Source organism: Solanum stenotomum, chromosome 10 (assembly GCF_019186545.1).
Source record: "Solanum stenotomum isolate F172 chromosome 10, ASM1918654v1, whole genome shotgun sequence".
Taxonomy (NCBI): Eukaryota; Viridiplantae; Streptophyta; class Magnoliopsida; order Solanales; family Solanaceae; genus Solanum; species Solanum stenotomum.
Genome location: NC_064291.1, coordinates 41,816,369 through 41,842,260, shown reverse-complemented (window position 1 = coordinate 41,842,260; position 25,892 = coordinate 41,816,369). Strand labels below are relative to the sequence as shown.

General features: G+C 31.4%; 2 protein-coding genes and 1 pseudogene across 3 annotated transcripts; 1 reads left to right on the top strand and 2 right to left on the bottom strand.

Moving 5' to 3' along the window:
- The first annotated feature begins 753 nt into the window (after positions 1-753).
- LOC125841746 (uncharacterized) lies at positions 754-3,768 on the top strand (annotated as a pseudogene).
- Positions 3,769-7,437: 3,669 nt separating this feature from the next.
- On the bottom strand, positions 7,438-15,142 carry LOC125841740 (EG45-like domain containing protein). Of its 2 annotated transcripts, none has more exons than XM_049520917.1 (3): positions 14,947-15,142; positions 14,310-14,610; positions 7,438-7,490 (listed from the first exon to the last, which is right to left on the bottom strand). In XM_049520917.1, the coding sequence occupies exons 1-3, from the start codon at positions 15,065-15,067 to the stop codon at positions 7,484-7,486; spliced, it is 429 nt and encodes a 142-aa protein (XP_049376874.1). In that variant the 5' UTR covers positions 15,068-15,142; the 3' UTR covers positions 7,438-7,483. The 2 variants fall into 2 exon arrangements, with proteins under 2 accessions (XP_049376874.1, XP_049376873.1); XM_049520916.1 differs by lacking the exon at positions 7,438-7,490 and adding an exon at positions 11,606-12,011.
- A 1,208-nt stretch (positions 15,143-16,350) lies between these two features.
- Positions 16,351-19,801, bottom strand: LOC125841722 (probable disease resistance protein At4g27220). The gene has a single exon (XM_049520892.1). It carries the CDS (start codon positions 19,684-19,686, stop codon positions 16,543-16,545), a length of 3,144 nt encoding a protein of 1,047 aa, XP_049376849.1. The 5' UTR covers positions 19,687-19,801; the 3' UTR covers positions 16,351-16,542.
- Between the last annotated feature and the right edge of the window lie 6,091 nt (positions 19,802-25,892).

Genomic DNA, 25,892 nt, shown 5'->3' with positions numbered 1-25,892 from the left:
TTCTATTTAAGTTTTATGAACTTTTATTTCAGTTTTTAAGCTTTGTATGCTTGAATCAGTTTTCACTTGTAGTCAGCCAGGATGAGGGTTCACTTGGGGACCAGCAATGGTCTTCGAGTGCCGGCCACGTCCAGAGTGTAGGCTCGGGTCGTGACATAAATAAATTTAAAAATCATATCACAAATTAAACCATTACATACGAAAAATTCATCACAAAATAAATAAATATAGGAGATATATCGGTAAATATGTATATATGACAAGGATATTTTGTTCTTCTTAAGAAGCATAAATTTTCAGCTTCTTGTCAACGATAGAAAAAGTGTTACCCCTTTTGTTTCTATTTAAAATCAGTTTTACTAATTATCCAAACACTCCATTTTTCCAAAATAAGTTACTTTGACCTTCGACAACAATGTCAAACAAGCTCTAAGTTAAATAAACTAAAACAGAGAAATCACCAGAAAAGACCATAATGCCCTTATATGCCAAAGCAGATAGCCCTCCCATAACAGAGTATATAAATCAGACCCAATTTAATTTGACCCGCCATAATGTGATAGCCCAAATCCCTAATCCCCAAATTAGTTCTTCATTTCTCCTTCTCCAATCTCCAATGGCGAAGAAAATCAAGCCGAGAGAAGACCGACTCAGCGATTTGCCCGACTCAATCCTAATTCACATTCTATCTATGTTGTGTGAAGACACTGAAGATAGTAAAAATGTAGTGAGAACCAGTGTATTATATAAGGGATGGCAGTTTCTTTGGATGTCTGTTCCAGTGTCACTCGATTTCATGTTCCATGAAAATTCCTCCTATTCTGGCCCCCCCGTAAAAAGGGTATGCGCGATTTCGTAATTTCCACGCATAGAGAGCTTCATTATTGGAGGTCTTGCCAGAAAATCAGAAAGTTCAAGTTGATTGTCAATTTTCCTAGGACGGAGAGGTTTGTTAAGGATATCGATTTATGGATATATTTTGCAACTAAACTAGCAAATGTTGAAGATTTTGAACTTGAATGTGAGTCTGGATATGAGTTTCCTCAGTTTGCATATAAGATTTAAGTCGTGGAGGAATTTGGATTTAGGGTTCTGTACAATTAAACCCTTTAGCTAATGTGAACTGGAGTGGTATCGTTTCTCTTTCATTTAGTTACACGTATTTGACGGATGATGTCATGGAAAAAATATTATCTGGTTGCCCTAACTTGGAGTGCTTGAAATTCTACCATTTTTTTGGATTTCGTGGTCTGGAAATCTGTAATGTGAAGTCGAGAAAATTGGTCATAGAAAACTTAAACCATGATGATGAACGTGCTGTATGGCTTGAAATAATAGCCCCATATATTCAAAATTTAAAAATTCTAGGATCGTGCCATGGGATAAGCTTGAGAAATGTGGCTTCCCTTGTCACTGCAGTTCTTAATTTTGATTTTAATTTTGCTTTTGAAGAGGGTGAAGCGGAGGTACCATTGCAGAGGAAGAGGAAGGAATCTACTTGAACTTTTTGACAATGTTGCCCATATCGAGAAGCTTGAATTAGGTCCCTGATGCATCGAGGTTATTCATACTCTTTTTTTTTTTTACCCTCCCTAGGAGCTCCCACCCCCCTTTTTGCTCCCTTGGTGACTCAAACTCGCAACCTTCAGATTGGAAGTGAGGGGTGCTTACCATCCGAGCAACTCCCTCTCGTCGGTTATTCATATTCTTCACTATCCAAAATTCAATTATTATTTTTTTCAATTTAGTAGTGACAGTGTTTTGGATATTCCAATAACCAATTTGGTAAGTACTGAATAATCACATTCTTGTACTGATCTAGTTGCAAAGTGGCAGGTGATTGAAACAAGACCTTTTGGACAAAATTTTGGATGATGAACATTGAGAATAAATAGTTTGTAAAACTTAGATTCATTTATACATTGATGATAATCTTAGGGTCATGTGAATGGTTTTTTAAAGTGTTTAAAAGTCCATTTTTGTATCTCGAAACCATTCTTGAACACTATTTAACAATTTGCATGTCATTGTTAAGTATGCATTATTTCCTTGTTTTGACATATTCTAGTTTGTCTATGTGGTTTATAAGTACCTGTCCATACTGGAATTGGAAGGGTGGCAACCTCCACCATCAAGCTGGAAATTCTTACAACTTAGCACAACCTTGAGGCAATTGGATTTCCCTTGAATTTGCAGTTTTCTACAGAGTTCATCGAATCTTGAGACTTTAGTCATTGACGGGTACAAAGAATCAAGAGTAAGTTCCCTTTGAACCTTTTCTTTTGTTACTTCATGTTAACAATATCAAACAACTATTAATGGAATAAGATGACGATATATATCTACATATTTCTGATATGTGGAAAGAAATCACCTTTGCGATATACTTCACATGTAATGCTAAAAGGTTACAAGGAGGGGTTATTTGACTGATGAGAAGATCTATATGTACTTGATGATCTATACAATAGCTTCTAATTTGTGGAGACTTGCTTGCTTTCTTGTGCGTTGTTTCCATAAGAACTTGATAATGGAGAAACAGTGAGAAGTTTTCTCAAGTAACATGTGAGCTCACAAAAAGATCTAATCAGGAAGGGAGCTTCCATTTGTCAACCCTTCTTTGCGTCCAATAGGTGGCTGTATCCAACTTAAGAATCAGCCACACCATTGGCTTCTCAGTAATAGTGTGTCACCTTGACTTATGAATCAACTCTTTAATCTTTTCAATAATCGGTTCATATTGCCAATAAGGTTTTGCAACTCACTTCACAACATTCACGATAAGTAAGTAGTTGCTTCCACCCAAACGCTTCTAGTACTATGTTCAAGACACCATTTAAGCCCATATGAAAGTACAAATGCTTCAGTCATATTTTTGTTCAAATTCTGCTTTTCTTGTCTCAAAAGTTTATGATTTCTCTTTGTTAAATCTGTCGCAACTTCATGCTTATTATTCCTTTTTCGTGTAAGACATTCAGAAGAACTTTTTTGCTCTCTCAATTTATTTTCCTTCATAAAAACAGTTCCGCTTTTGTGTTTGCTTTGATTCATGTTGTCACTATCACATTAGACTCTATGAGTAAACTTTTTGTAGTTGTTGGAAAAAGATGTTTAACAAGTGGTAGTACTTACCTTCATGTGAGAGGATAAATGATCAGATGCTTTGAATATCTTTTTATGTTTGCCTGTAACACATTGTAACATGTGCTAAGCACTAGATGTTGAATTTAAAAATTCATCACATTTTTGTTTTATCCACAATCAACTCCTTGGCTTCCTGCTTCTATCTATTGTTAACAATAGGTTAATATAACGGATTCTTTCCTACATGACCTGCTCTTAAGGTACACAAATGAGGATGAACAGATCAGGAGGTTTGAGACACATAATTTTAACTGCTCATTTCTACATCTGAAGACCATCAAGATCCTAAACTTTTATGAATTTGTGCTGCCATTGGTAAAATACTTGCTCAAGCATGCAATTGTGCTAGAAAAGTTTGTCATTGTTGCCACATTCCAAGGGAGTAATGGGTCTTTGGATTATGTTAAAATGTCACAGGAGTTCCAAAGCTTTCCAAGATCCTCTCCACACGCTTCAGTTATCTTTTCTTATCAATAAGCTTGGGCCCCTTCATTTGTATTAATTGCAACATACTTGGCATTTGTTACTTTATGTTTGAAACTGGATTTGAGCTGATAAACAAGATCTTGGATTGCACTTGTCAGTATATAAGGAGTTATTAGTAGTTCTTCATGTCTAAGTAACACTCTGTACACAATTAGAAGTAGTTAACTGAAAACAAGAAAAGAAATTTGAAAGAATCAACAACTTTATTTGGTATACCAGGAATAAGTAACGGATTTAACTTATGTACACTAACATAGTACATAACTCTACACTATAGGTAGAATACAAAATTGAAATTGTGTGTAATTCATAGGCTAAGTTCAGGAAAAAGAACAAAACATTTTTAACTTAGTTCGTAGGTAGGTGTTGTTTATCATAGAATTAGTCCTATTTTTGTAGTGTATTTCTTTTTATTTCTATCATACTTTGTTGTTTACTGTATTTTTTGTTGTTGTTATCGTTTCCCTTAATTAGTTGTCGTGTTTCTTTCACTATTGTTTTTTTCTTTTCATATCTACTTTGATTTGTTGTATCCGAGGGTCCTCTGGAAACAACATTTCTACCTTCATGAGGTAGAGATAATTAACTCTGCATACGCTCTACCTTTTAGACCTCACATATTGAATTTCACTAGATATGTTATTTCACTAGGTATGTTATTGTTATTTAGTTCACATACATTACCAAATTACAATATACTTAAAACTCATTTGGGAATCTTTAGGACCTAGCGAAAAGGGTTTGTCTCATTAACAAACTCTTTCATCATATCAATATATACGCACAAAGTATTTGTATTTACTTTTATTATTTCCCATAAGGTATCCCCTTTCCTAGACAATATTGAAGCGTCTCCAACTACCCATTTCTACACAATCAGAGCAGTAAGCATTCAAATTAACGAGCAAAAATGAGATAAAAAAGATCTTGAATTAACATCTTGTTTTGTATATATACAAGAGAACTTATAGAAAGTCAACACACTAGTTGATGAATGCATATTTTTATGTTAAAATTAATACACAAAATATACATATTTTTATACAAAACTAATGTGCAACACAAAGCAAAAAATACACGTGTCATTCATTTAAATGATCCACATCACCTTTTCTATCCCACTTTATTATACTAGATATAGAAGTTTGTGCCATCGTAAGCCGAATGCATGTTCCTCCATGTCTTAGTTTGTGTGACATAGATGAAATTTGGACAATCGTCTAATTTTTTTTACGATTGTTTAATATTTTAAATTATTAATTATTGTAATTTCTAGAAATACTTTTTATGTAATTTTCACAATATATATTACCCCATTTTGTTCAATTTATGTGGCATAGATGAAATTTCAAGAATCAGTCAATTTTTTAAAAATATTTGAAGTTGTTAATATTGAGATTTATAATACTTTTTACATCATTTTCACTTCAAATAATATATGTTATTTCCCATTTCAAGAGTCAAATCATATTTTCCATATGTTTTTTTAAATATATTAAGTTGTTAATCATCGTGATTGATATTTTTTTTCATATAATTTTCAAATATATAAAAGTAGTGAGAACCAGTGTATTATCTAAGCGATGACAGTTTCTTTGGATGCCTGTTTCAGTCTCTAATAAGCTTCTTTTAAAAATCTTCTTAAAGTTGTTGATTTATGTGTACATTTTACAATTAACGATGCTAATGTTGAAGGTTTTACTCTTGTATTTCAAAATTACGAAGACTCAGAAGAATATAATATAAGAATACATTGTGTTGAGGAATTTCTGTTTTAAGCAAATGCCAGTTACGGTTACTTGGAGTAATTTGATTTCTCTTTCACTTGAGGATTTGAAATTGACAGATGGTTCTATAAAAAAAAAGTATTAGATGGTTGCCCTAATTTTGAACTAAAGACATTTTATGGTCAATTGTTTGGAAATTAACAATGTGAAGCTGAGAGAAGTGACCATAGAAGATTACCAAGATAACAAAAATGACAATTTTCGAAAGTCAATTTGATTAATTTTTTAAATAAAAAAATTAGATATTCAAAAACTATATGAATAGTACTATAAATTGCAATTTTTTGCATATCAATATGATGAAAAAAATATATCGTAAAATATTAGTCAAAATTTTTATTGTTTGACTTTAAAAATTAAAAGTAAATGGAGAGAGTATAATTTAAGAGAAGTTTGAAAAACCCACCCAATTTAGAAAGGTATTTAGATATTCAATCTTAAATTTTCAAACCAATCGGATCAGCCAAATCGAGAGCGGTTGATCTTATTGTTCTCTATTTTAATTACTCTTCAAACTATTGCACAAATTGGTGTATCGTTAAGGCTGCTATATTAGTGTTATCCATAGTTTAGCAAGTAAAATAAAATTTGCTGATTTCTTTTTAAACCATAATTCACCTAATCAGCAAATGTTTTCAAATGAAACACAACAATCTAATATTGTTTTTCAAATAAATTGAGCGAATACTAATTTATTTCTCTCAAAACACGTTCCGGCTGACTATTATTAGGTGTAGCAACAACTTGCCTTGTTTTCTATCGATGCACGTTTGCCTTTATATTTTAATGTATTTTCTTAACTTCATAAAATGATGTTCAATGTTCAAAATTATCTCAAAATCGACTTCATCAAATTAATCGGATCAACTTTTCTTACTCCCAACACATTGTGTCATTGACTAACATTCTTATTTGTGGAATAAGATGGGATATTTTAGAATTAATTATGAGATAAAATTTATATTGTGTTTGATGACGGTATAAATTTATCCCGTCAATCAAATACAATATAAATTTAATCTTAGGATTAATCCTGAGATATCCCACCTTATCACATCAACTTGAAATTATTTATTTCAAATTTAGTCTAAGAATAATTCCAAGACTATTATATTAAGATAATTATGTAGTTCATGTATCAAATGATCCCTTAAGATGCATACGCCAAGCATATAGTATAAGAAGTACTCCCCATATTTACATTTACTTGTTTAATGGATTTAGCAAACTCCGAATAATAAATGAAATGTATATTTAACTATGATACTCATACTAGTTACTACTCCTTCCATCCACAATTGTTTGGCAGGTATACTAAAAATAGATGTCCAAGATTAATTGTCAATTTAAACAATCAAGAAATGATTAGTCACTTTTTTCCAATTCTACCCTTAATGATTGTGTTGTTCAATTGAAAAGTTATGTAGACTTTTGGTATTCTTGATATAGTAGGGTTATATTAGTCAAATTACACCTTGTATTAAATTTTCCTTGAAGGATGTACATGATCTTACCCTGACAAACAATTGTGGACAGAGGGAGTACATAGTAATCTTTAATAGACTTGAAAATTGTTTTGTAATGAATAGTTAATGCTAAGAATTAAACATTATTTTTTTTGTCCTTTTCTAGACATGCTAAAGTGAGCAAATACAAATTTGTTTCAAATATAATGGATGGCTAATTAATATACAATCGATTCACTAAATGATAACCCAGGTACGTAAAAAGTGCAAGCCAAACATATTGTTGCCTTTGGTACATATACACTAATTATTTGCAAATAATGAAATAATATTTTACAAATCAAACGTTCGTTTTTTTTGTTTTTTTTTTTGTATTTTGCTTCTCAATTCTAGTTTCAAAAAATTTAAGGGCCATTTCAAGTGAAATAGTGATTTACTTGCAAAATTTCGAAGAAAAAAATCCAAGTAAAATTTACGTCTAAATACTTTTTTTTGCCTTCCAAATGCTCCTTTTCAACTTCAAACACTTGCTTTTTTTTTTCAACTTCAATCAAATATTATCCAAACGGTGCGTCAAGAAAATACTAATTTGTTTTTCTTCTAGACCCTGCAGTAACAAAGAGCTCTTATCTGTCAGTGTTAAAATTAGAACATCTAAATTTATGAAATGTTGTTCAAAATTTGAAATGCAACATTTTCTTAAAGGATTATTTTATATAGGATTTGCATTCATTATTTGTTTTTGGTTTACCATCCGATGTCTAGTACATTGGAGACCGACTAAATCTGGATTTTCACCGAAAAGTTTCATAGGGGTAAAACACTTCCTAACAAAGGCAATTTAGTACCTAAGGAAATTCGAACTTAAAATCTCTTGATTAAGAATGAAAGAGTACTTACCAGTATTATTTGTTTTCCTTTAATACCCTTTTAAACACATTTCCATCTTTTTCATAGTTNCCCCCCCCCCCTTTTTTTTTTTTGTCTTTCCAGTCTATTGCTTTACTAGTTGACGACTTGACGGGGTCAATACTCAATATTATGTTCAACTTGCATCAAAATTGAGGGGTAGCAGTAGTGCAACTGTAATTGCTATAGGTGTTAGGTTCCACGTAACAATCACTTCAATTTATAGCTACGACTTGACCATAATTAATTTGATGTAACACTCAATCGCAACAATATAGGTTACCTGGTGTAATTTTTAATCGGAATACCATCACTTTTTCTGTATATTCTCACTTCGACCTTGCCAAACAAAGCACTGAATTCAGGAGAAGTAATGCATTAATCTTCTATTTCCATGATCTATTTCTCTCAATCAGTAGAATACAAGAAACACCAACAGTATAGTAATTTCTTTAAGGTTGTTGTTCATCTTGTATTCCTAAGATACTTAGAACAAAACTTTGAAGAACTTGGTAAGACACAATAAAGTTTAAGAACATTTTCACAACTAGAAAATTAAAACTAGTAGAGAAACTAGAATCAGAAACAGATTAGAAAAAATATAAAAGAAGAATTGTTGTCAATCTGTGTTTAAAGAATCTTACTGATTCCAACAAACTTTGCAGAAACACGAAGTTACCAAAGTTTAATGAACCAGTGAAGAACAGAAGAACATAAATTAATTCACAAATCTAAAATCTGTAACACATACCAGAGTCTGGAAAAATAGAAAGAAGATCAAGTCCACTGAATGCACAGTGTCCCCTTAAGGAAATTATTCCCCTCTAGTATCCGAGGTTTGATTTGGAATATGTCCTCCTAGGATAGAATGATCTCAATCACCAGTGTATTGATACCCAAAACGCTGGTGTCAGCGAGCCACTCAACGGCAGTAAAGTACACTTAAAATACTAGATTTAGTAGTAGAAGAAGAAGTCCAGAAATTGGTTCTTTTAAAATGAGAGGAAATTCCTCAATTTATAGAAAACAGAGGGTACTGTGAAAATGTTTTTATTGTGCCTTACCGAAAAGGCCACAAACCTTTGAAAAGTCACAATCTTCCGGAAAGGTCATCACCTTTCATAAAAGTCACAACTTTTCATGAAAGTCGCAACTTTTGATAAAAGTCACAACTCTTCATAATAGTCGCAACTTTTCATCAAAGTCACAACTCTTCATAAAAGTCGCAACTCTTCATTTTCCATTCACACCTTTTAAAACCCAACACCTTCTCCCAAATCTCGCACGCTACTCTCACTCGCCTCTCTCACTTTATACAAACACAATGTATACATTGTATTTGTATGAAGCGAGAGAAAATTGTATATACAAATACATATATTTTCGTCCTATACACATATGATTATACAAATACAGATTTTTCCCTGCCCAGTTTTCTTTTGTCTTTCTCTCTTTTCTCGCTTTATACAAACACAAATTATACAATTGATTCTTTTTGTATATGTATACAGAAACAGATTATACAATTGCTTCTTTTGTATATATGTATAGCAAAATATACATATTAATAGCCATAACAAATATAAAGTTTGCTACGGAACGCAATTATGCAAACTATAGTTATACATACAAATATGATTTTTGTGTTTGCTATATGTGAAAGTTGCTCAATTTAAAAAGGTCTTTAGATATTCAATCTTAAATTTTCAAACTAATCGGATCGGCAAAATTGAGAGCGGTTGATCTTATTGTTCTCTATTTTTAATTTATATTATTCATCAACAAGTTACTCTTCAAACTATTGCACAACTTGGTGTATCGTTAAGACTGCTATATTAGTGTTATCCATAGTTTAGGAAGTCAAATAAAATTTGCTGATTTTTTTGAAACCATAATTCACCTAATCAGCAAATGTTTTCAAATGAAACACAATAATCTAATATTTTTTCAAATAAATTGAGCCAATACTAATTTATTTCTCTCAAAACACGTTCCAGCCGACTATTATTAGGTGTAGCAACAACTTGCCTTGTTTTCTATCGATGCACGTTTGTCTTTATATTTTAGAGATAAGTGTCAAAAACATACTTAAACTATCCCATTTTTTTTAGTTTCATACTTAAACTATTGAAAGTGTGAATTTCGTACCTAAACTATCACTTTTTAGTGTGAGAAACACACCTTAATGGTGTGTGTAATACACTCTCTCTTTTATTTAGAAAAATCTTGACACATGACATTCCACACGGATAAAGTATTACACCTTGACAAAAAATTAAATAATTAACTATTAATATTAATTAAAAATTAAAGGTTAAAGTATTATCATCCATAAAAAAATATTTTTTTTAAAAAAAATTAAATTATTTTTCTTACCCCACTCCATTCCACCACCTCCTCCACATACCCCCCGGACAATCCCCATCCTTTTTTAAAAAAATTTCTTATATAAAATATTTTTAAAAAATTCATACTTCACCCTCCCCCCCTCTCCCAAGAAAAACCACCCACTCATCCCCCTCCCCCCTCCCCCCCAAAAAAAAATTGATATTTTTTTATTTTTTAAATAATAAAAATTCTACCCCATCCTATTTAACCCTCTGCTCCTCATTTTTATTTTTTTTACAATTTTTTCATTTTTTGTTAGATATGTACGTACACATATTTTTAGAAAAAAAAATTCTACTAGTGTACCGAATATAACATAAATAAGTAAAAAAAAAATGTCTTGCGGCGGTAAGTAAAAAATATTTTCGATATGTATGAAAAAAAATTTGGAAGCGGAGAGTTAGGTGTGGTGGGTAGAATTGTTTCTTTTTTTAAAAGTAATATCTAAATTAGTATTTGGGGGGGGGGGGGGGGGGGGGGNGAAGTAAAAAAAAAAAATCTTTTATAAAAGAAATTTAAACAAAAAAAACTTTAAAAAATGGCCCGGGAATGGGGGGTGGGGGTGGGTGAGAGGAAGTGATGGAGTGGGGTAAGAAAATTTTTTTGTCAAGGTTGAATGTTTTGTCCATGTGAAGTGTGATGTGACATTTTTAAAAAATAAAAGGGAGAGTGTATTATACACACTATGATGAAAGTGGTAAAAAAGAGAAAGGTGTGTTTCTCAAACTAAAAAGTAATAGTTTAGGAATGAAACTCACATTCTCAATAGTTTAGATATGAAACTCAAAAAAATGATATAGTTTAGGTGTGTTTCTTAACTTCATAAAATGATGTTCCATGTTCAAAATTATCTCGACATTGACTTCATCAAATTTATTGGATCAACTTTTCTAACTTCCAACACATTGATGAGACATTGACTAGCATTCTTATACGTGAAATAAGGTGGGACATTTTAGAATTAATTATAAGTAAAATTTATATTGTGTTTGATGACAGTATAAATTATTCCATCAATCAAATATAATATAAATTTAATCTCATGATTAGTCCTAAAATATCCCACATTATCACATTCAACTTGAAATTATTTTATTCTATCTCTTAGGTGAGATAAATTTAGTCTAGGAATAATTTCAAGACTATTATATTAAGATAATTATGTAGTTCATGTATCAAATGATCCCTTAAGATGCATACACCAAGCATATAGTATAAGAAGTACTCCATTCACATTTACTTTTAGCAAAATCCTTGTTAAAGAATAACAAATGAAATGTATATTTTACCATGATACTCATACAGTCATACTAATTACTACATAGTAATTTTTAATAGACTTGAAAATTGTACAATTAAAGCTAAAAATTAAACATAATTTTTTTTGTCCTTCTCTAGATATGCTAAAGTGAACAAATAAAGATTTGTTTCAAATATAATGGATGGCTAATTACTAATATACAATCGATTCACTAAATGATAACCCAGGTACGTAAAAAGTGCAAGCTCAACATATTGTTGCCTTTGGTACATATACACTAATTATTTGCAAATAATGAAATACTATTTACAAATCAAACGATCGTTTTTTGTATTTTTGCTTCTCAATTCTAATTTTAAAAATTAAGGGCCATTTCAAGTGAAATGGTGATTTACTTCCAAAATTTAGAAGAAAAAAATCCAAGTAAAATTAACGTCTAAATACAATATTTTCCTTCCAAGTGCTCCTTTTCAACTTCAAACACTTGTTTGTTTGCTTTTTTTCAACTTCAACCAAATATTATCCAAACGGTGCGTCAAGAAAATACTAGTTTTTTTTTCCTTCTAGACCCTGCAGTAACAAAGAGTTCTTATCTGTCAATGTTAAAATTAGAACATTTAAATTTATGAAATGTTGTTCAAAATTTGAAATGCATAATTTTCTTAAGGGTCTTTTTGGAAAGCCACTTGGCAATTGAATTGGTGTAATTACTAGGGTAGTAATTATTAGCCTAGTAACTACACTGTCTAGTAATTACACTGACATGTTTGATTGCCACAGTGTAATTACACTGTAATTACACATATCCTGTTTGGATGTCACAGTGTAATTACACATGTCTTGTTTGGATGCCACAGTGTAATTACACGTGTTTTGTTTGGATGCACAATTGCAATCATAAAATTATAATAAATTTTAAAAATAAAAATTAATTATTTAAAATTTATACTAGACAAATAAGAAACTTTATAAATGACATTAAATTGAATATTTAAGATATATATATTTTTTTGAAAATATATTAATTAATAAACATATTTTCTGTAACTACTATTATGAAAATGTAATTGATTTATATTTTTTCAAATTAATATATTTCAATTGAATTGATCGTAACAACTAAAAATATGAAGTTTCTACGAACATCGTGAAATGCATGTTTGATAAAAAGAATAATATATAAATAAAATGTCATAAATTATGAAATGTTTGACAAAAATATAATCTATCAAGTCTAATTAAAAAATGACGTGCAGTGTAAATTCAACATTACTAAAACAAATGAAACTGAAAATATAACATAAGTTATAAATTCAAAACGAAAAAATTAACATAATACTCTTATAACAAATTTCAACATAGCAATAAATATGAATTATTTTTATTTTTTCTTAATAAAGAAAACATAAGTCTATAACCTTACTTAACAATAAATTCTATTTCAATTTAAAAATTAGAATACTAATAAAATTATGCTAATGAGAAAATAAGCATGACATAAAGAAATAGATAATACGAGAAAATTACATAGAATCACGTAAAGTACAATTGAGAACAAGAAGAAAATGAAATATATAAAATAAAAGGTAAACTTTTACAAATTTTTAGAATAATAAAAATAAAAAAAGAACTTAAAATAATAGAAGTAAAAAAAATTAAAACAAAAAAAAATAGAAATAAAAAAAAGAAATTTAAAAGTAATCAGGTGGTAATTACACCATGTAATTACAAGCAATTCACAGTCTCTGCCTGTGAATTGTAGAGTGTAATTACCCCCTGTCAATTACATCTATTACCTGCTGATAAAGTAATTACCTGTCCTTTCAAACAAGACAAGACAATGTAATTACACTAATTACATCAAATTCAATTAACAGGGTGTCCTTCCAAACAGGCCCTAAAGGATTATTTATATAGGATTTGCATTCATTATTTCTTTTCCTTAAATACCCTTTTAAACACATTTCCATCTTTTTCATAGTTGGGCCCCTTTTTATTTTATGTCATTCCAGTCTATTGACGGGGTCAATATTATGTACAACTTGCATCAAAATTGAGGGGTAGCAGTAGTGTCACTGCAATTACTACAGGTGTTAGGTTCGACGTATCAATCACTTCAATTTATAGCTACGACTTGATCATAATTAATTTGATGTAACACTTGATGCAACAATATAGGTTGAGATTCCTCCATGTTACTTAAACCTAATTAAAGTATTTTTTGTGTTTCAATTTGTTTATTTACTTTCATTTGAGATCATAAAATTAACATACATTTTACATATTTTATTTTTAAGAGAGAAGTATTAAAAACACCTTTGTACTTGATGCAAATGATTAGTTTCGTTCCCGAATTATTGACCGTCTTAAAAACACTCTTTTACTTAACTAACTAAACTTAGATACACCTCCGATCACCCACATGACATATCAATTGATTTCAAACTCTTGTAGAAGCATGACACTCTTAATAAAAAGACGAAAGAAGTGTTGAAAATACACCTAAAGTTGACAAGAATTTAGGGGTGTATTTCACTCATGTTGCAAGATTGAGAGTGTTTTTTAAGTTTAGTTATTAAAATGATCTTTTTAAAGCTGTCACTAGTTTAGGAATGAAACTAATAATTCACACATAATTTAAGCGTCTTTTTATTTTAAAATTAAAATCAGACAAACCGATTGAAAAACAGAAAGTACTTCTCACATGTGCACTAGTCACGTTAAAGTTGTTTACTTTATCTCTTTCCAATAATTGTAGTAGTAGTAATAATTTACTTTGTTTAGCACATGTAATCAAACTTAGTTTAGTTACTTCTTTTTGTAGGAAAGCGATAATTAAATTGAATGAGAGGATGAATGATTACTTACTGTCGGAAATCGATATTAAGAGAAGGGGCATTTGAATCAGCAATTGCAGCAAGAGCAGCAGTAGAAAGGACCATAGTGGTTCCTTGTCTTGTTGGTGTTGAGGTTAGATTTTGTGCGCGGTCAACGATTTTGATCTGTATAGTTTCTCCTGGTTTACAAGCTTTAGGCAAAACAGAGCTAATGCAACTTATCAAATATTGTCTTCCACAGGCAGCTCCATCATCCCAAATCCCTTCACTAGCTGCTGCAAAGAAGTTGCTTGATGGAAATTGTGTTGAATCACTCCCAAAACATGCACTCGCTGCGTTTAGTACAACGAAAAAAAAAAAGGATATATATATATCATTCAGAATGAAATATATAAGCTTGTAGTACGATGCTCTAAGATTCTGCTATATGCAAGAAGCGAGAAATTGGTTCTATGTTATGTAGCTTTATGTTGCAATTGAATCTATGACTAGGTCTTCTAGTCACGGGAACCAAGAAACTAGATCGATCACATTGGATCTATTGTGCATAGCCTTGTTATTTTCACAGATTGAATCCATGACTAGCGCTTCGAGTAATAGGATGACAACTCTTACTATTGCGCGGATTATTATAATGAAACATAATTAAGCAATGAAAATTAACTTACGTGTGTATGGTGGGCTATACTGGCTTGCTGTTCCCAGATCAGCTTGAGATGCATAAAAGATTTGACAGAGTATTAAGAAGAAGGAAAGCCATTGTAGAAGAAGAGATAAAGGGCTTGACATCCTTAATAATTAACAATATTATTAGGATTATTATTTGTTGTCGTTCACTTATAGGTGAAAAAGAAAAGAATAATTAAAAAATGAGGCTCTTTCATGAGAAAATATATAGTATTCTCGAGTCTTTATTATTCAAAGTCAACGATATTTGTTATTAGTTATATCTACTTTTGATTGGAAGGAAGCTTCTCTTTTCTCATTTAATTTCTCAACTGTCTGCTGTTTGCTAGAATTTGAAGCCTTCTAAGTATTCTTTATTGATGAGAAGGATACCACAATTTGTTAATGGATAGTCAAACTTTCAATTATTTGTGAAACTTGTTAATTATGAGGATAATGGTATAGTTGAATTTGTATGAGGTCAAGGACATACGTCTTAACTTAACTAGTTAGATACAATTTATTAGCAATGGAAACATATTAACCAATAGACTCAAGTGGTCAATGTTATTATCTACGTTGTTAGTGATGCCAAGCAATATTCCTACGTAATGATCAGGACATTGTGAGATCATATCCGTGTATCCGTCCTCCTTTTTGTCTATTTGGCCACGCCACTGGGACACGAGTCCCTTCATCTCTTCAGAGTTACCAAAAGAACCTTTAGCAAGGAGTTTTCCACCTAAAAATCCTTGTGTTGAGTTACTATTCCGCTATTTCCTTCTTGTTAGATACTGAAAGAACCTTATTCTTTCATACTATAGGTGACAACAAAATAACATTATTTATACAACAAAATAACTAAGAATCAAGATTAATATCTGTAAACTGCCACTAACAAACCTTGTGTGTTGCATGTATTTGAGGTACATCTTAGTTAATTGCATTCTCCATCTTATTTTGATCCAACGGAATTCTTAATGGGTTGTCAACAACAATATCACTGGCTTTTCCTAAGCATGTTGATCACATTGGTATCCTTGGACAGGGCTAATGGCTATGGGGTTGACCTCTTTCGAGAATTCTACCCGTTGAATCAAAATGAGTTATTTGAACTTGATGTGGAAGTACAGAGATTAAACATCACACAGAAGTTCAATATCATTGTTTGATGTTGGAACAAAAATTAAGTACTTCATCTACTATATACACTTGTTTGAATAGTCAGTTAGGGCTTGCGTAGTTGTTATCAGCATGTATGCAACTTCTGTTGTTAGTCCGTCGAATTTCTGTTTTAACATAAATTATATTTTGTTCTCAGTGGTTGAAATTGAAAATTGATCATTCAGTCTAATGGATATATAGGAAACCATGCAGGTAAAAGACGTAAGGTAGTATTTGTGCTTGTCATCAGCGACAAAATGATCCTTTAATTTAATCTATAGTTGCAACATAGATTTCATATTCCTAAACTCTGTTGGAAGAGAAAAATATGAGTAAAGCACACTAAATTTAATTTAAGGGGGCTATATATACCCAAAAATAAAGTAAAAAACAGTAAACAAAACTATATAAAAGTATGAAAATCTTTTGACGATTCAGCTGCTCTTTTCTTGGATTTCCTGATCACTATGGTAATCAGAGAGGTTAGTTCTCAATCTTTTGCAATCCTGTTTATGCAGTCTTTGCAATTCAGGGCAGCGTAAATATGCCTCTTGAGTGTAGAAATCAGTGAGATGTGGTAGACGTTGAAGCGTCAAAGTAGTTAGTCTTGGGAGTGTTATGCTTTCTGGTACTTCATGAACTCCATTTTCATCTGTGTGACCACCTATCACTTTCTCCAAACCACTGCAATCTTCTAGCCATAGTACTTGTAAATGACAAAGGTAATCACAAACGGTGTAAGGGAAGATATACCTGAGGTTTTCACATTGAGACACTTTAACAACTTCTAGCCTGTGGAACATAACTAATTCACTAGGACCCTTCCATAGGCTAGTTAGTTGAGAAAGATTGAACAGTGTCAATCTCTTCAACTTCCTTAATTGTCCACCTTGGAATGTGATGCCGTCAAATCCAAACACAGCATTGATTGAGGTTCCTGTTACCTTAACCTCTTCAAGATTTGACATTCTTTGAATTAAATTAGGAGGAAGGAGTGAATCTTTCAGTTTAGGACACTCTGAGACCTCCACCATCTTGACTTGTTGTAAGGATCCAGGTGGTAACTCCTCGGCACAGATACCTTCCGTTTTTTGCATGTGGTGAATATTCAGCTTCTCCAGTTTAGGGAACACTCGCTGATTTGGTAATCCATTTCCCAACTTTATCAATTGGGCAATGTCAGCACACTGGTCTATATAAAGAGATTTCACTTCATCAAAATTTCCATAGAGGTATTCTTGTAGAATATTGCTCAAATTCCCACAAAATTGGTAGCTCAGCTTCTCTGCTTTGTGTGATACTGCCTGCCTAAACCATTCTGGAAATGCTTCCAAATTCACGCCAGTGGTTAACCCTCTAGTAAATGAGGCCCATTGTGCTGCGTTGGCCAACCTGCATTCTTCTGAATCACTCACACATATATCAAATTTCTCCCAATTAGGAGCAACACTATCAGGAGGTAGGCAACAAACATTCTTGATATCTACTTTCAAGATTGTCAAGCTACCCAAGGTCAATATCTCTTGGAAGTTAGTTTTCCTGTTTTCATTTGTAATTTCCCAATTAGTTTTCCTGTTTTCATTTGTAATTTCCCAATCTGCAAAGCAGCCTTGCATGTATAACTCTTCTAACTTATCCATGCTAGATATTACTCCTGGTGGAACATTTTCACATTGAAGAGATAATGTAATATCTAGAATCCGTAGCTCTTTCAAGTTTGCAAAACTTTCAGGCAGTGATGTGATCCCCGACATTCTTAGAGTCAAAATTTCAAGCCTGTTAAGTTCTCCTATCATAGATACATCTTTTAGGAATCTGCAATTATCCAAAGAGAGTAAGCGAAGAAGCGACAACTGCTGAGTTGAGGAGGGTAAGGACTTGAATTTTACACCAGTAAAATCCAAGACTTTTAGAGCTCTCATACCTTGGAAGAATTCATCTGGAACTAGCCTTAAGTTCTTGTTATCCTGAAGCAATAGAATCTCAGTTTCAGGGCAGTCTACTCTATCAGGTAGCTTTTTAAGATGATTTGATATGAGTGAGATTGCTCCACATGAGTTGGTTAAGATTTCCCCTGGCCAGTTCTCCAATTTCATGCTTGCTTTAACAATGCTCTTGGGTTTCTCCTGGTTGTATCCTATTTGTATTGAAATATCACGTATAACATCGTGCATTTTGACAGTCTCCTCCTTATCGCCATCTAAGAGCAAGGAAGCAGCTTTGAGTTCTTCGACTATTTGATGAATATCACCTCTTGCTTGTTTGACTCTCTCGATGTTTGGGATTAATGCCAGTCCCATGCCGTACCTTGTCAAGGTTTCCTTGGGGATATTATAATCTTCAGGAAAGAAGGAGCACATCTGGAAAATCCGCTTGCACGTATCATTTGGCAAGAAACTGTAGCTCAGTTCTATGCATTTTCTGATGACAGAATTGAGATCATCTTCTTTGATGGATGCAGTTTTGGAACTATGGAGACGTGTAGCTGCCGCTTCCCAATATGTCAAGTCCTTCTTGTACAGTGCACTTCCAATAGTCGAAAGTGCTATTGGTAATCCCCTGCATTCCTCAATAATTTTCTTCCCTATCTCTTCAAAACCAGGCGGCACCTTCAGATTATCTCCAGCTTTTTGAGTGAACAATGTCCAAGGATCATCGCCTGAAAGGACATTGATTTGGATGGCGGAGTACTGCCTATCAAGATCGTCACACACATTCATCTGCCTTGTAGTGATTAAGATCTTGCATTTGCAGCGCTCGGAATATTGTGGTATCCCAATGGTTGATAGGTTTATTGTCTCCCACAAGTCATCCAAGATCAACAGGATGTTACCATGGTCATTGAAAAGGTTCCTAAGGTCATCCGCACGATCTTGCACTTCAGTGGAGGTAAGTTCCACCCCCAAGCCATGAGCAATGTCCCCTTGAATTTTCCTCAAATCAACAGTTTGCGAGACGACTGATTCCACCACCCGATCAAAAATTTTTTCCTTCAAAGCTCGACTTGCCAATGCTTTTACCATGTAGGTTTTACCTACACCTCCCATCCCATATACTCGTACAATGCTACGCCCCTCATCTTTCAGGGCATTCATGATCTCATCCATGGTTGGCTTTCTTGAGGTGAAATAAAGAAAATCATCAGGCCGTTTTACACGAGAGGGCGGCCTAATTGCTTGTGGTTGCAGAGATACTGCTGAAATGAATTCTGGATCTTGTAGCAGCTGCATCATATCTTTTCTCAGTTTAACAATTCTTTTACTAAGCTTGTAGTTAGAGATGCAACCAGTACTTGTTGCTGTCTCCATATCGCTTGTTAGAACATTCACCTTATTCTTGACATCTGTGGATTTACCAAGCTGTCTCTGAAGCTCTCCCCTGATGCTGTGTCGTCCACTTCTTTGGACAGCCTCTTCGAGGCGTTGAACTTTTTCTAGGAATTCTGTGGCATCACTCTCAAAAGCTTCTGCATTTTCTTTATATTTTATACAGTAGAGACACTGTTTTTTCACCTCATCCCATGCCCAAGCCAAAGGCTCACCACAACACCATTGCAAAATTGGAACTGCAATATCCATGTATATGGCTAGAAAGAAAATATGCTCTTCTTTTTTCAAATGTTGAAGTGAGTATGGATAAAAGGGGTGTATTTCTCATGTTTTCTAGTAGAAGATTACATTTTCCCTGCTCTCAATCTTTTTCACAACTTGCCATAGGGTCCCACCCCATGTGCCAATTTGGCTGATTTCTTTTTCCTTGGAGATAAGGTTCGGCAATATGTGGAGGAGAATTAACTTTCTCCTATAGCTGGCATACTAGGAGAATTAAAGATAAGGTTCGGCAAGATGTGGAGGAGAATTAAATTTCTCCTATAGCTAGCATACTAGGTGTTTTACTCGAAAATAAAATAAAATGGATTTGACTAAGTTTCGAAAAATCGATTAAACTTATGATTTAAGAGAAATCAAATTTTCAAAAGAACAGAGTCGCCACTTAATTTTTTAGTAAAAAAATCAAGAAAAAAAAAAGGTTTTTCAAAAGACTCGAATAGATAAAATCAATTGAAAAAAGGGTTCGAGTTCAATGTACATTCCGAGAAGGTGTTAGGCCCTCGGAGGGTTCGCTAACTTGCGGTTGACCGGCAATTTGACTAAAACGACTTTGACTAATTTTGAGAAAATATTAACTAAATAAGAAAACTCATTTTTATATTATTATTTATATATTTTTTTATATATTTTTTTAGTTAATTATTTCAAGGGGAAATAAGCTAAAGGGAAACAAACTTAAGCGACAAAGACAAATAACAAAATTAAAGCTAAGTATAAAACATAAATACTTATATATATAAAGTGAAATGGCTATCTTGGGGAATTTAATTAAATTAAACCAGGAACCAAATAAAAGTGTTAGTCAAATACAAATAAAATAAAATAAAAAAGCAAAGGAAGGAAATATTAAATTCGGGCCTTTGGCCCAACTTCCCAAATCTTGGACTTGTCCTATTCTAAAGCTTACCCTAAAAAATAATGGACTTTGGCCCATTTTCGTGTCCAAAAGCCAGCGTATACACTGATTGTACACCGTCGTATATGAGCTATATACTGGACTGTTTGCTTGTATACCAACCCATACACTAAATGCATACACTCTATTTTATCTCCCGAACACCTGTAATTTCGTTTTTAACCATGTATACGTTGTCCTTTGACCTGTATATCATGTATACTGTTGTATACCAATGTATCATAGCATATATCGGCATGTGTATAGTCCATTTTGGACTTTTCCAAGACTTGTAAATCAGTTCCCGCCCCTGTAATTTCTTTCCCTTCATTTGAACAAGACGAAGTTTACTCAAAAAAATTTAACTCGATGCAAGAATAGAGTCCAAAGGACTCGAATGGTGTCACATGTGGCAAAACGAAAGAAATGAGGAATTAGTATCTGAATATAATAGAGTAATAATACACACTAAATAAATCATAGCAGCATCCTAAACTAATATATGGCAAATAATTCAATTGAGCTAAACAATGAACTTAAATAAGGGAGTACAAGCTCCAAAATGCTAAGGCCCAAGTCATGCCAATGACAAAATAATGACTACTTAAAGGTACTGCTTTAACACTTAATAGCCCACAACAACAAATATATCCTCCAACCAATTTAATAAATAAAATGCCTAAGTAATACTAGCAGTTAAAAGCAAAAGCATTTAAACTCATCCATATCATATGGGACACCACGATTAAGCAGAAACAAAAGGGAGGGAACAAGGAGATCACCTGCAAAGGGGACATAGCTTCCAGATTTGGCATAAAAATCACATTGCCAAAATTTCATCCAAGTTATGTAAGAATTATGTGACAAATGAAGTTACAACAGTATTATATACAAAACTAAAGAAAGAAAGATTGCTCAATTCTAACAAGACCAAATTGCAGCAACAATAACTCAAGAACAAGGTAAGATTTAATTAAATAAGGACACATTGTTGAATCAAGGCTACAACGGATATAACTATGGTAGAACAAAGATTCCAAAGGCTATATCGAGACAACAATTAATAACTTCTAAACATGGATAGGAAACTAATAGTACCATCTTAACCAAAGGATGAGGAAGTTAACACCACCAGTGTGTTTTTGTTATTATATGTGGATATAATTTTTCTAACAATGGCATTCCTAAAAGCATATCTTTGTTTGTAAATTCGTAACTATATATGTCCTCTATAGTTAGTATTTTATCCCATATCTGTAGAAGTAGAACTAGCAACTCAAACCTAATATGAAATAGATGAAATAGTCATAGACCTAGAAAGAATTAATATTAACGACTTAGAATTAGAATATTTAGACTACAGATAAATTACAAATACTTCCAATATTGGCAGGCAACTATTGAAAACATCATCTTATTAGGAGATCTAATAAAGAAAATATAGAAACATACCAAAGAACTCAACATATACAATATATAGAATATATTTTAGAAAATATAAAAGAAATTATTAGACTAATTCCTTTAAGAAAAGAATATTATGACAAAGCTTTCAATGTCTAAAAGCGTACCCACAAAATTGGTATCAGAGCTATGGATAGTATAGAACAACACAAACAAGAATTAATTAGGACAGTTATAGAAAAACGTCACGAGTTAAAACATAAACAGGAAAGACTTAATTATAATATATATGCATCGGTATGCCAAAAATCTATATTAGCACAAAGAAAAACAATATTTAAGTTACAAATGCAAATACAACAAATTGAATATAAATTAAAGCACAATTTGTAATGAATAAAGAAGAATTTGCTATAGACGAAAAAACATATGAAAACCAAGACGGATTAAAAATAAAGATAATATTTTCAAATCTAGGAAGAAGATATAAAAAAATAGGTGAAAATTTAAATCTAATGCTAGAAAAAGAAGCATTAAGATTAGAAGATAGTCTAGCAGCCATGGTACGGATAGCAAAAGAAAACGAAGAAATAGACAAAAAAAAAAGGAGATAGAAATTATAAGACAACAAGCAAAAATAGAAATACAACAAATTAAAAAAAAAACAAAAAATGTTAAGATAATTGCTTTAGAAAAAGAATTAGCTACACTAAAAGAGCTATATACAATTAAACAAAAAGAAAGAGAAATTGAGACAAAATTAAAAGACGAAATAGAAAAATTTAAAGAAAAATTACAAATCGAAGAAGAACAAGAATTAAGGATTGATGATATAAAGGAAGATCACTCAGAACAAGGTTTAGACATAAGCGAAACATATACATAAATTTTAGCAAATATTGAAGAAAAGGATATGGCACAAAAATTTACAGAAATAAATACAAGAGATATAAATGAAGACACAAAAGCAAATACATCGAAAGTAAAAAATCCAAAAAAGTTAAATCCAATATATTATACGGCTAGTTATGAACAATCTGATAGAGACAATAGTATATGGCATAAAAGGTTAAACAGAAAATGGGCATCAATCCCAACAACTACACAAAATAATTTCTTAGATCTAGATTGTGTAACAGATATAAATAAAACAATTCAATTATGGATAGGATATATATCGAAACAACTAATAGATAATAAAATAGGAATGACAGAAGTACCAGGATACATAGAAAGAACACTAATAGGAACAGTAAAACTATGGTTACAAAATCTAACAGAAGAAAGTATAAAAACATTTTTTAAAAAATAGACGGTGAGATGGCAACAACACCAATTGATATATTAAATAAATATGAAATAACCATAAGAAACGAATTTAGTAGTACAACTACAGAAACAGAAGAACAAAATAAAGAAAAACAGTTAAACAGGAATTTAATGTTAAAATTAGCAATATGTAAAATGTGTTATATAGAAGAATATACATGTGTATTTAGAGAATATTATTATAAAGGAACATATAGTACAGAGGAAGGAAAAGAAATAAGAAGATTATACTTCACAAAACTACCGGAACCCTTTAGTTCAAAAATAATAAAAGATTGGAATGAAGTAGGACTCCAAGATACTTTAGGAGCAAGAATAAGATTCTTACAAAAATGGTATTCAGAAATATGTGAAAAATATAGAGAAGAAATAAAAATGAAAAAAATCATAATAAAAAACTTGTCATGTTGCAAAGACAAGGTAGCACCTCAATTTGGATGTACCGATGATTACTATAAAAAGAAATATAGGAAACCGGGCAAACATAAAAAATATAAATTCCAGTATAAGTACAAAAGACCTCAAAGAAGATACTACATAAGAAATTATAAAAATAAAAGACCATATAAACCAAAGAAAAAACTAACTGAATGCACGTGTTATAATTGTGGAAAACTAGGACACATAGCTAAAGATTGTAAATTACCTAAAAATCCCAAGAAAAAACAAATATCCGAAGTGATAATAGATAATGAAGAATATATACAAATAGAATATATAGATTATGAGCCAGAAAGTGATGATAGTATATATGAACTATCTGAGAATGAGATAAATGAAGAAGAAGAAAACAATTTATATAATCTAGATGACTGAAAAAGACATACAGATAATAACTCAAGAAGAACACTTAAATGAAGAATCTACGGATCAAAAAATTATATTTGATATTAATATATTTGAACAAATAAAAGGAAAAGAATTAGACCTAAGCGTAGAAAAAATATTTAGGGTACCAGTAATAAAAATTTTATTTAAACGACAAAAGGAAGAATATTACGTGGTAAGCCAAAAGGAACACATAATAGATTTTAAATATATCAAAGGAAAGACAAAAATACCAATAATAAATAAATAAATAAATACAAGAAATTAAAGCTAAATACCCAATAAAATATGTACACCTAGGAGAAACAAAAATATTGGTAAAAGCATGTTTTAGAGAAGGTGTAGATACACCCATAGAAATATATCTAGTAGACGATATGATAGTAGAACCTATAGAAAAAAGTATAATAAGTGCAGTAAAAGGAAATCTAATATACCAAAAATTCAAATTTATAAAAAGCGTCAATTATTCAGTAGCAATAAACGATAAAAACATAGATAAATCTCTAGTATTGTATTGGAAAATGTCAGGAATAGAATTAGCCCCAGGAAGTAAGATATTTACAGCGAGATGTAAAAATCTATATGTACTAACAACAAAGCATAAAATAACAGCAAAAAATAAGATAAATAGAATAAAAATAGAAAATTCTTTTGAACAAATTGTTACAGTAATAGATAACAATGATTATAGTTATAAAGAAATAGATATAGAAGAAGATTTAAAAATAGTAAGTGACAGAATAAGTACATCAAAAAGAATAAAAGGAATAAACTATAGTAATGAAGCATCACAACTATCAAGAAAATCAGTAGAATACCAAATGACGAGAGAAATAGAACCATACCATTACTACATAACTGGAATAATGGAACAAAGAAAGTACATTATAATAATAAACACTGGTCAAGAAGAAAATTTCATAACAAGGGAGTTAGTAGCAAAAGATGAAATAACCTCTAAAGAACAAACATGCCCAGAATTACCAAAATTATTATTAAATTATGAGGAAACAACAAAAAAAGAAATAATTATTGGAGGGATAGTAATGTTGATAAAATTTAAAATTTACCAAGGAGATAAGAACATTACATTAGAGATAAAATGGTTAGAAGAAATGAAACAATTTTGTGAGTACGCTTTAGACATTGAAAGCTTTGTCATAATATTCTTTTCTTAAAGGAATTAGTCTAATAATTTCTTTTATATTTTCTAAAATATATTCTATATATTGTATATCTTGAGTTCTTTGGTATGTTTCTATATTTTCTTTTATTAGATCTCCTAATAAGATGATGTTTTCAATAGTTGCTTGCCAATATTGGAAGTATTCGTAATTTATCATTAGTCTGAATATTCTAATTCTAAAGTCGTTAATATTAATTCTTTCTAAGTCTATGTCTATTTCATCTATTTCATACCAGGTTTGAGTTGCTAGTTCTAGTTCTTCATAGTCGAATATTTTTTCCCATATTATTCTCCTTAATTCAATAATTTCTATATCTTTGAGAGTATATAAAATTAGTGTTTTATAAGTTAGTATCATTTAATCATGTAGATAAGTAGTCATATTAATGCCTACTGTTTAATCAATAATTCCCTCATATCATATGCATAATAAATATTGTCCATATTAGATCACTATAAACTAGATTATCTTCAATCTTGTTTCCCTGTCACTATTAACATCGTACTTTCAAAGATATTTTCTTCCTA

Coding starts and splice junctions, on each gene's coding strand:
- LOC125841722 (XM_049520892.1), bottom strand. CDS start 19,686: ATGGATATTGCAGTTCCAATTTTGCAATGGTGTTGTGGTGAGCCTTTG.
- LOC125841740 (XM_049520917.1), bottom strand. CDS start 15,067: ATGTCAAGCCCTTTATCTCTTCTTCTACAATGGCTTTCCTTCTTCTTA. Junction 14,611..14,946: donor GTATAGCCCACCATACACAC/GTAAGTTAATTT, acceptor TACTAAACGCAG/CGAGTGCATGTTTTGGGAGT.